General features: G+C 38.3%; 1 protein-coding gene across 1 annotated transcript in view; it reads left to right on the top strand.

Annotated features, from left to right (window-relative positions):
• The first annotated feature begins 830 nt into the window (after positions 1–830).
• Positions 831–12,070, top strand: part of SPEN (spen family transcriptional repressor) — a 90,437-nt gene continuing 79,197 nt past the window's right edge. The window contains exon 1 of the mRNA XM_010850238.1: positions 831–894. Within this exon, the coding sequence (XP_010848540.1) occupies positions 831–894 (64 nt within the window). The remainder of the gene's footprint in view (positions 895–12,070) is intronic.

Below are 12,070 nucleotides of genomic sequence, written 5' to 3'. Positions count from 1 at the left end.
GTGAAATAACCGAAAATGACGCTTTACTGAACAGCGATGTAAATCGAGAGGACCGTGGCAGATACGTGATAGTCCTCGGAAATGACTGTTTCTTCCGATATTCAAGACTTCGGAAGGTTTTAAGTTTGGTTTACTTTTAATTCCTCTTACTATCTAGTGAGTGAAGGAAATTATGGAGCGCCCTTATTAGTGAGTCACCATGGGAAAAATAGGTTGCGTCGCTCGCTCCTGAGCAGCTTGGATCAGGAAATGGAAGCAGCGGCAGCGGAGCTCCGCTCTTTCAAATGGAGGATCATTGATTCTGTTGGTGGTTGCTGTTACTGGGGTATTAAATCTTCACCGCTGGAACGCGCGTTTGCGCGTGTCCGCGTGTGAAAAGGAGCCTGGAATAGTGAGGCCATTCATAACCCACTAAAGCTGTCCTCGGCGAGACTGGAGGAGGCGCGCTTCCAGGGACTCCCGGTGTTTACTACGTTGTGCTGAGAAACCAGGCAGCGGGAAGGCAGGAGCAAAAACTCGCCTGTGTGCCCTGTGACAAAGGGGAGATCTCGGGCTCGTGGGGAAGCAGATGGGAACTCGCTCCCTGGCGCTGCTCCACCCCTTACCCCATACGGAGGCCCCGTATCTTCAATGTTTTGGTGGAAAAATCGTTTAGGCGCAAGATTATTGGAGTGGAAAAGCCACTTAGATGCACTTGCTTTTATCTTCTTGCGGACCTTCTCTGTAGGTCTCCGCCTGGGAAATTCGTAGGCACCGACGTGCAAACACGTGCATTGCAGCATTTGCTTTGCCCCTCAGTATTACGTGGCCAGAAGTGTCATTTCGGCATTATGCAGATTCTAGAAAGAGTGTCTGCCTGTCGCGGGCAGTTTGACTCCCCTGGCGAGATGAGAGGTTCGAGAGGAAAAAGGAAGTCATCCGAGGGAGTCTTGGAAGGTTTTTAAGTAGATGGTGCTGCCGTCCGGCCTGTGTGAATGACTTTCTAAAATGGCGGCCAGGACCCACTTTATGTGGGAATCAGCAGAGCTGATCTCAGAATGCACAGAGGGAGGAGCGGGCGGAGGATGCGAGCTGCCTTGGAAGGCGGCGGTCTGCAGAAACGTTTCAGTGTTAAAGACGGTTTAGCTGGCACATTGCTCAGGACTGCATTTAAAGCAGTGTGTTACCTATTGCAGAGCAAAAGCAGATGCTATTGGTAAAAGCAGATTATCTTAAAACTAAGTAGACCGAGTGTCCCTGACACTCCTTTATATTTTTAAAACGACTTTTGAGAATTTTAAACATGTTTGCTCTTATGTTTGGATAGATAGTGCATTCTTAGTGGGTTTAGAGAGTGTAAAAACGTTTACAGAAAAATCTTCCCTTTACCCCAACCCTGGGAATTCCAGTTCCCACCCCTCACCCCCTACTCCCCTAACAGGTAATCTCTATGTCTGGCTTCTTGTTTATCCTTAAACGTGTACAAGAAATATTCTTGCTGATCCAGCTGTGGCGCTAAATGGACTTTGTTTGGAGAAATTCAAGGTCTTTTATCCTTATTGTAGAGAACGTTTTGTAAAATGTGAGATTGCTATAGGGAGGGAAGCTAAATGTGAATAAGTGAAAGGGATAAAACAGTGGTTGGACCAGAATAGTAGCTTTGCAAGAAAATTGAAGAATATTGACTTCTGATGTCTTCTAGAAATCATAATGAGAAGAACCATGCCTATACCTATACTAAGACTGAGGTTAAAGTACCTACTTTCACTGTTTTCCCTAGCTGATTTCAACATTAACTAATAACTGTTTTACGGGATTAAGTAGTGTACACTGGGAATACATTATATAAAATGTTTCAAAATGAATGTTCTTGTAACGGTGATTAGGCTTTGTAGTAAGTGTTTGAATTTTAAAGAATGATTCAAAGAGACAGCTTTGGGAGCAGAGTAGTTGAGAAGCATTTTGGGATGGGGGTCGATCAGAGCCAATTCTTTTATTTATATTTTGATCAGTGTTTGGTAGAAAATAGATTGAAGGAAGCTTGCTGATTTGGCTTTTTTCTCTGTGCCAAAGAAACACCAAACCTTTAGAATGTAATCAGAACATTTTCAAAATTTGGCTTTACTTTCTTGCAATAAGAATAATATAATGTGCTCATTATTTTAACAGCATTCAATATACTGATTGAAAAGAATTAAGTATTTCTGAATCAAATTTTATTTAACAAAGATCCATTGCAGAGACTGTATTTGCACAATAGAGAAAGTCCTTTTCTTTGTATGGTGTGTTAGCTGGATTGAAGGGGGATGGGAGGAGTTATACAACAATTGGTTGCTGTCTTAGTTGTTAGAGGGAGAGGTGTGTGTGCTGAGGCAGCTCCCTGAATTAGAATGAGCCAATGAATAAAACCCTTTAGAAGGAAAAAAACTCTCTATTTTATTTTCAGATTTGAAGTAAATCTCATATACAGGTTCTTCCCGTCCATTCTCAGTTCTAAAGAATAGGTTGAAGATCTTACAGAGGGTGAGCAAGGTAGTAGTTCATGTAAAAATTTTTGTCAAAGAATGAAACTCAGTTTTAGCTGGTATGTATGTTACATTACATGAATTTGGATAGCTTTACTTCTGGGACACAATAATAAAGTATTGTGGTAGAGTTTCCTTATCCTCACATACTCTATGACTAGAGATATTTTTAGACTTAAACAAATTTGACTCATCCTAGCCTGCATCACTGCTTTATGGTTTATTCTTTTAGGCTGAGCCGGTTTCTATGAAGAAACACCTCTGTTTCTGAATGTTATAATTTTGAATACCTATTTTTGTGATAGGCTTTTGCACATTAAAACAATGAAGTAAAATACTTTTATACTTATCTTGAAAAATAGCATTAAAAATTAACACAGAATGCTTGAAATTTTGTATTTTATTTCTTGAGTTAGAAATGCCACTGGCAGATTGGAGGAGAACAGAGGGCTCAGTGCCAAGAAGAAAGAAGGTGTTTGACTTGTGTAGAGGACACCTTTTTCCAACTACCTTTCTTGTAGACTGATTACTCAGGTGTTGTATTGTTTGGTATGCTTATGAAGAGATTTCAGGCTTGAATTCGGAGACATTTTTAATCTTGTGAGCACGAATGCTTCAGAAAGACGTACAGATGTTACAGGGATAGTGGTAATTTGAAATTTTTTCCAAATAGTCTTCCAAGTCTCATTTTCCCCTTAGTTTCAAATTTTGCTCAAATTTCTTAAAAAACTGAATTTTTTTTGTGAAAACTAGCATATTCCGATTGGGAACTATATGTTTGTTTTTTTTGCTTTTTCTTTTAAGAGTCCCTAGTGTTTGAGCTGTATTAAACTAGTCCGCAGTATTTAGAGTAAACATTGCAGTCTGAAAATACCTTGAGTGTATATAATCGTTAAAATTGTGCTCCCCAGTGTAATTATTAGATGCTTTGAAATAAATTGTTGTTCATCAACTTTAAATAGACATATATTAGTCTGTTGAACAAGGAGACTAACTAAAGTAACACTTTTCTATATTAAAAACACTTTAATTTTTTCTTTATTATATGCCTTCTATCTGCTTATATTTTGAGTGAAAATAGCATGCTCTGTTGTGGAAATCAATTAGGATGTTTAATCAGCTTATTATAAATTATATAATTTTGTGTGCTGCTAGCTTTTTTTTAGTATGTGGAAGTATGCTTTGCAGTGAGGTGTTCTTGGTGTAATGTTAAAGTATTGAGACAGTCACATTTTTTTCCTCTTACATGTGTCTCTCTCTGCCAAGTTAAAAATTTTAAACATCTTAAAAAAACCCACAGTGGTATGTCTCTATAAAATCCTAACTTAAATTTAGTGAATTCTTGGATTAATTACTTAGGATTTCATTTTGATTATAGGATGAATTGAAATCTAGCATGTTTAAAGATTTTTATTATATGAGAACTGCTCCGTTTCTTACAGTTAAGGAATATTTGTGGAACATTCAAATGGAAAACATTTATTATTACTTTTGTTTTATATTTGGTTCTAGATTTTTGGTCCAGCATTAAACTTTGGGATTATGTGTATGTCTTTGTATCTTTGTATTAGATGCTGAGTTTCGGTTACATTGACAAATGAAATGAAGATTTTTCTGGTTATATCTTGTATTGATTTTGTTACAGTCTTAATCATGTTTATGCACAGTATATGTACTCTTACATATGATCCATTTATAATTTCTTTGGGCTTCCCTGATGGTTCAGATGATGAAGAATCTGCCTGCAGTGCAGGAGATCTGGGTTCAATCAAAGGATTGGGAAGATCCCCTGGAGAAGGGAATGGCTACCCTATCCAGTATTTGTGCCTGGAGAATTCCATGGACAGAGGAGCCTGGTGGGCTGTAGTCCATGGGGTTGCAAAGAGTTGGACAGTACTAAGCGACTAACATAGTTTCTTTGATTCTTAAAATAGGCTCAGTGATTTTTCTTTTTTTAACTTTCACCCAATCATTTTATTCCTTTTATTTAAAAACTAAAATATTTGTACTCTGCTTAAAAACATTTTGTATTTTACATTTGACATATAGTGATTTGCATCTTTTGTAAGTCAGTAAATTGGTAGGTATGAATTTTTTTTCAGGCATTACTTTTTTTTAAAGAATAATAGAGCCCACTAAAGAAGTTTGTCAGCTTTTTTTTTTTAAGATTTATTTAATTATTTATTGGCTATGGTGGGTCTTCGTTGCTTCAAGCAGGCTTTCGCTAATTGTGTCTAGTTGTGGCAAGTGGGGGCTACTCTTGGCGGTGTGAGGGCTTCTCGTTGCAGTGGCTGCTCTTGTTGAGGACCACAGGCTCTAAATGTGTGGGCCTCAGTAGTTGCAGTGCATGGGCTTAGTAGCTGTGGCACACAGGCTTAGTTGCTTCATGGCATGTAAGATCTTCCCAGACTAGGGATCAAACCAGTGTCCCTTGTGTTGCAAGGCAGATTCTTAACCACTGGACCACCAGGGAAGCCCTTCAACTATTACTTTTTAAAATTCATGCTTCATGCTGTCTGCATTAAAGGTTCTTTTTTACTCAAGATTTAAAATTTTTTATTAATTTTTTTTTTCCCCAGGGAGCTGCATGTTGTGGCATGTGGGATCTTAGTTCCCCAACCATGGAACCAGCCCATGCCCTCTGCAGTGGAAGTGTGGACCCCTAGCCACTGGACTGCCAGGGAATTCCCCACTCAAAATTATTTAAGTCATCTGAGATTAAAAGAAAAAATATATTAAAAGTTTAGCACTTTACTATATCAAAAGGATATTAGATTGTTCAATGAAAACTATTGCCATTTAGACCAGAATTTAGGAGGAGGTACTTAAATTTGTCTTGGAAAATACTGTATCTTTATTTTCACTAACTTCTTATCAGAATTTAGCATTTCTGTCAACTCTTAACTGTATCGTAGTGTAGTACCAGCATGGTAGTATGAGCAGTACCTGTGATGATCGCCAACACCAATCAGATGTATTTTCATATTTCACATTACGGTTGTTGCAGACATCTCATTTATGCTCATCACAACTTGAAATGACAATAACTTTTAGACCTGCTAAATACTTCTATTTAACGCATTAATAAAGATGTGTACACACACACACACATATACACACACACACACATATATATGTTTGTGTATATATGGGGGCTTCCCTGGTGGCTCAGATAGTAAAGAGTCTTCCTGCAGTGTGGGAGACCTGGGTTCAATCCCTGGGTCAAGATCTGTGTCTATGTATGTGCAGATTACTGCAGACAGCATGAAGCATGAATCTCTCTCTCTACACACACACACACACACACACACACACACGATACTGTATGGTCAATCTGTGTTGTGGATATACTTTTAAAATTCTACCTTGGAGAATTTGAACATACGCAAAAAGTAGAAAAATAGTAAATTAATCCTGTGTACCATTTAGCTCCAGTGACCGTCAACCATGACTTATTCTGCTTTATGAGGAAAAAGAAAACACAGTAAGGGATGGGGAGTAATGGGGGTGGCGTGATGAGGAAGGCCTCTTTGAAAAGATAACATTTGATTCACAGGAATGAAGACCAGTCCAAATAACTAGATCCACTGCCTAACCGTTATTTTTTTCATTTAAAATTTATTTTGAAATAGTTAAGGAAAAGTACAAAGAATTCCCACATTCCCTTCGCACAGATTCCTCAGTTGTTAGCATTTTGCCAAATTTCTTCCATTACCTTCTCTTGTTGTCTCCTGGCATATCATCCTTTCACCCTTTATTCTCCAGTGTGTACCTCCCGAAAACAAAGACACTTCTGCATTTCACCGTACAGTATTCTCAGCCAGGAAATCAACACTGGTATAACAGTATTAGCCAATCCATAGACCTCATTCAAATGATGCCAGTCATCCCAGCAATGTCCCTCTTTCCTTTTTGATCCAGGATTCTAGCCAGTACCATGTATTGCCTTTGGTTGTTGGGTGTCATCCTTCTGTAACAGTTTCTTACTCTTAATTCTCATGTGCCTCATAGCCTTAAAGAACATAGTTCTTTCAGTCTGTAGGCTGACCTTCCACCCAGGTCTGTCCAATATTACCTTGTGACCAGATCACGTCATGCTTTGTTGGCAGATATATCACAGAAATAATTCTGTGCTTTATCAAAATATGGAAACAGTATGGCTCCATCCCACACTGGTGATGTTAACTTTGATCACCTAGTAAAATTAGTGTCTTCACTATTTCCCCCCTTTTATTTGATTAACATTTTATGGGAAGATATCCAATATTGTACTCATAGTCTTTTTTCCATCATCAGCCCTAAACCCGGTAGCCTTAACATCCTTTGATAACTTTTTTTAATGTTTTCATTTTTGTTTGGCTGCATTGGGCCTTGGTTGTGGCATGTGGAATCTAGTTCCCTGATCAGGGATTGAACCCAGGCTCCCTGCACTGGGAACTAGGAGTCTTATCTACTGGACCACCAGGGCAGTCCCCTCATTGTTAACTCTTGACTGTATTATATACTGCTGTGATTGTTGCAAATGATAATCTAGTACTGTGATTACTTCCTCAGTAATTCTGCTGTAGGTAAGAATTTTCCATATATATATTTGGAAATATATGTATATATTTTTATGTACATATATAAATATATATTTATACATATGTACAAAGTATAAATATGTACATTGAGAATATATATACATTTTGAATAAAGGTGAAAGAGAGTGAAAAAGCTGACTTAATACTCAGCATTCAAAAAATGAAGATCATAGCACCCAGTCCCATCACTTCATGGCAGATAAATGGGGAAACAATGGAAACAGTGCAGACTTTATTTTCTTGGGCTCCAAAATCACTGCAGATGGTGACCGCAGCTTGCTCCTTGGAAGAAAAGCTATGACCAACCTAGACAGCATATTAAAAAGCAGAGATATTACTTTGCCAACAAAGGTCCATATAGTCAAAGATACAGTTTTTCTGGTAGTCATGTATGGATGTGAGAGTTGGACCATAAAGAAAGCTGAGCGCTGAAGAATTGATGCTTTTGAACTGTGGTGTTGGAGAAGACTCTTGAGAGTCTCTTAGACTGCAAGGAGATCCAACCAGTCAATTGTAGAGGATATCAATCCTGAATATTCATTAGAAGGACTGAGGCTGAAGCTGAAACTCCAGTACTTTGGCCACCTGATGTGAAAAGCCGATTCATTAGAAAAGACCCTGATGCTGGGAAAGATTGAAGGCAGGAGGAGAAGAGGATGACAGAGGACAAGATGGTTGGATGGCATCACCGACTCAATGGACATGAGTTTGAGCAAAGCTCCTGGAGATGGTGAAGAACAGGGAAGCCTGGTGCTGCAGTCCATGGGATTGTAAAGAGTCGGACACGACCAAGCAACCAAACAACAACAATATATATTTGGAAATATGCGTGTACATACAGGCACACATATATATGATTTCCATTTTTTTCTGTAGGTTTTAATTCAGGGCTTGCTTATTTTGATACCTAAATCATCCTAGATTTGACCAGTGGGAACCCCTTCAAATTGGCTACTTTGCCCTTTGGTATCTCCCCACTATTCTCTTAAACATTTATTTCTGGCAACAACAAAGGCTCATCTTGTATTTTCCCTCCCCTAGTCCTGGAATCAACCATTTGTCCAAGAAACTCTTGGTTCTTTTCATGAGGGATGGTATTTAGAAACCAAGATCTGGGTGCAAGTTTTCTCATTGGTACAGAGATAAGAGGATGTGTATTGTGTGTGTATATGTATACAACCTGTTCATTGACTACATTAAAGCTTATGACTGTAGATCACAAGCTGGAAAATTTTTTAAGAGATGGAAATACCAGATGATCTTATTTGTCTCCTGAGAAACCTGTTTGTGGGTCAAGAAGCAGCAATTAGAACATTACACAGAACAACTAACCAGTTCAAAATTGGGAAAGGGGTATGAGAAGGCTGTATATCATCACCCTGCTTATTTAACTTCTTTGCAGAGTACATCATGCAGAATGGCAGGCTGGATGAATCACAAGCTGGAATCAAGATTGCAGGGAGAAGAGTCAGCAACCTCAGATATGCAGATGATACCACTCTAATGGCAGAAAGTGAAGCGGAACTAAAGAGCCTCTTGATGAAGGTGGAAGAGGAGAATGAAAAGGCTGGCTTAAAATTCAGCATTCGAAAAACTAACATCATGGCATCTCATCCCATCATTTCATGGCAAATAGATGGGGAAAAAGTGGAAGCAGTCACAGATGTTATTTTCTTGGGCTCCAAAATCACTGTGGACAGTGACTACAGCCTTGCTTCTTGGAAAGGTATGACAAACCTAGACCAGTCAATCCTAAAGGAAGTCAACTCTGAATATTCATTTGAAGGACTGATGCTGATGCTGAAGCTCCAATACTTCGCCAACTGAAATGAAGAACTGACTTACTGAAAAAGACTGATGCTGGGAAAGATTGAAGGCAAAAGAAGAGGGTGGCAGAGGATGAGATGTTATCACTGACTCAATGGATGTGAATCTGAGCAAACTTCAGGAGATAGTGAAGGACAGGGAAGCCTGATGTGCTGCAGTCCATAGGGTCACAAAGAGTTGGACACGACTTGGCAACTGAGCACCACCACCACCAAATGTATACATATATATACATTACATGTACCACTATATCATATATTTAAAAGCTGTGTTCACACATGTTTCCATACATGAAGATTCTTTCTGAACTCCCCATTTCCATGTTTTTAAACTGCTTCTCAGACAGTGAGAAACCTGACTGTTGTTATTCTCAATGTATTTGCTTCTTTACCTAGAGTCATGTTCTCAGTGTAGCTAATAGCCCAGCCACTCTGCCTCATCTACCTTTGGGCTCCTCGCCCCTGCTGCCGCTACATCAAATCCTCTCTCTCTTGCCTATTCTCTTTGAAAACCGACACTGGGGGGGAGGTGAAAGGCAAGGCAAGGAAGGTGGAAGTGGAAATTACTTGAATGTTTTTGTCTTCAATTTTTACCTTATAGGAGACAACTTGTGGATGGATGAATCACCTGCCTCTAATGCCATTTATAGGCAGATTTAGAGCAACCTCACTTTTTAAACTGTTGGTTTTGATTCTACTTCCCCACTGACTTTATGACATGAGGTTAATCACAGGATCAATATGAGCTGTATTATATGCTTAGTCATTCAGAAGAGGGAATGGTAAGAAACTTGTTTTTTAGGAATAACATTAGGTCCCATCATTGCTCCATGTATTTGGGTGTTAGTCATTCACTTTATGTGATATCTCAGCAAATTTTGCTCTTGTTCTACTTCCCCCCAAACCTTACTGACCTCAACCTTATTTCTTTTTTTGTTTTAACTTAAATTTTTAAAAAGTAATTTTAAATTAGTAAATTTTAATTTGATTCTTAATTGAAGTATAACCGACATAACCTTGTATTGATTTCAGGTATACGACATAATAAAATTTTATTTGTATATATTGCAAAATGATTACCATTAGTTAACATTCCTCATCATACATAGTTATAAAAACCATTTTTTTTCTCGTGATGAGGGCTTTTAAGATTTACTCTCATAGGAACTTTCACAGTATTAACTACAGTCACTGTGCTATACGTTATGTCCCTGTGACATTCACTTTATTACTGGAAGTTTGTATCTTTTGAGCCCTTTCGTTCCACCCATCTCCACACTCACCAGGCGCTGATCTTTTTTCTGTATCAATAAACTTTTTTTGTTTTAAAGAATTCCCATGTAAATGAGATCAAATGGTATTTGTCTTTGTCTGACTTATTTCACTTAGTATTATGCCCTCAAGTTTTATTCATTTTGTTCCAAATGTCAAGATTTCCTTTTCTGTGGCCGAATAGTATTCCATTCTGCGTGTGTGTACATATATACACAGCCCATATGTCACATCTTCTTTATCCATCCATTGATCTGTGGATACAGATTGTTTCTATATCTTGGCTTTTGGTAATAAATGAATATTGCAGTGAACGTGAGGATGCATATATCTTTTCAAATTAGTGTTTTTGTTTTCCTTGGATATATACCCAGAAGTGGAATTGCTGTCATATGGTAATTCCATTGTTAATTTTTTGGTGAACCTCCATACTGCTTTCTATAGTGGCGGCACTCAACTTTCTTTTTCCCCCTCCCTGTATATTACTCTTCGGCCCTGTCCAAAGAATTGCTTAATAAGTTAAGAACTGTATTCCTTTGCACAAGCCCTACAATGTGTATAGTTGGTATTATTTTGAAGTAGCTCCCAGACATCTTACTTAATCCATAAATATTTCAGTGTTTATCTCTAGAAGATATGCACCAATACTGTGGTATATCTGTATTTCAAATACTCAGTCTGACTGGGGCATTTGAATAGGGATATACCATTGGCTCAATTACAAACTTGAGCCAGTACTCAAGTTTGCAATTGCTTTAAGAATTTTTTTTTTTTAACTCAAGCTCTAAATAAAATACTTAAGATTTATTTTAAAAATTTTGTTGAGGTAAAATATGCATACAATAAAATGTACCTGCTTCAAGTGTTGAGTTTGTTGAATTTTGAGTAATGTAGGCATCCTTGTAATCACCACCACTACCACAGTCAAGATACTACATTTATTTACTTATTGATGGACATTAAACTATTTAAATTTTTTTTAATCTGTAAGTTTTAATCTCTCTTTACAGCTTAATTTGTTGGAAATCAGGTTGACTGTAGAGTTTCTCATAGCATGTGTTTTGCTGATTACATTTTTGTCCTGTGGTATACATTAACATCACCTTTTGTCCTGTGTATTTCCTATATGTTCAAAAGGGCCTATTTTTGAATATTTGATAACTGTGTTTCAATATAATTGGTTTCCTTGTAATTCATGCATTTTATTTTCCTTATGACCCCCTAGACTGTAGCCTGCCAGGCTGTTCTGTCCGTGGAATTTTCCAGGGAAGAATACTGGAGTGGGTTGCCATTTCATTTTCCAGGAGATCTTCCCAACCCAGGAATCGAACCCAAGTCTCTTGCATTGTCAGGGGGATTCTTTACCACTGAGCCTTTAATTTAATAATATTCTGAGAAAGGGTTTATAGGTTTCACAAGACTGTCAAAGCAGTCCAGGGAAAAAAGTTTAAGAAACATTGGTTTAGGCAAACCATTAGGTTAAGAGTAGAATGCTAGCAGTATATTTAAGTATTGATTTTAGCCTTGACCTAAAAAGGTTCAGGTTAAAAAGTTAATCACTGAAAAACTTTGACTTGAAAATGAGATGAAGTAGTGTCCTTTGAAATAGCTTGATTCTTGCCCTCTTTTTCCTCATTGTAAACAGATTCAGTTCAGTTCAGTTGCTCAGTCGTGTCCGACTCCTTGCAACCCCATGAATCGCAGCACGCGAGGCCTCCCTGTCCATCACCAACTCCCGGAGTTCACTCAGACTCACGTCCATCGAGATGGTGATGCCATCCAGCCATCTCATCCTCTGTCGTCCCCTTCTCCTCCTGCCCCCAATCCCTCCCAGCATCAGAGTCTTTTCCAATGAGTCAACTCTTCACATGAGGTGGCCAAAGTA

Source organism: Bison bison, unplaced genomic scaffold, assembly GCF_000754665.1.
Source record: "Bison bison bison isolate TAMUID 2011002044 unplaced genomic scaffold, Bison_UMD1.0 scf7180017864289, whole genome shotgun sequence".
NCBI lineage: Eukaryota > Metazoa > Chordata > Mammalia > Artiodactyla > Bovidae > Bison > Bison bison.
This window is presented reverse-complemented; position numbering and strand designations above follow the sequence as displayed.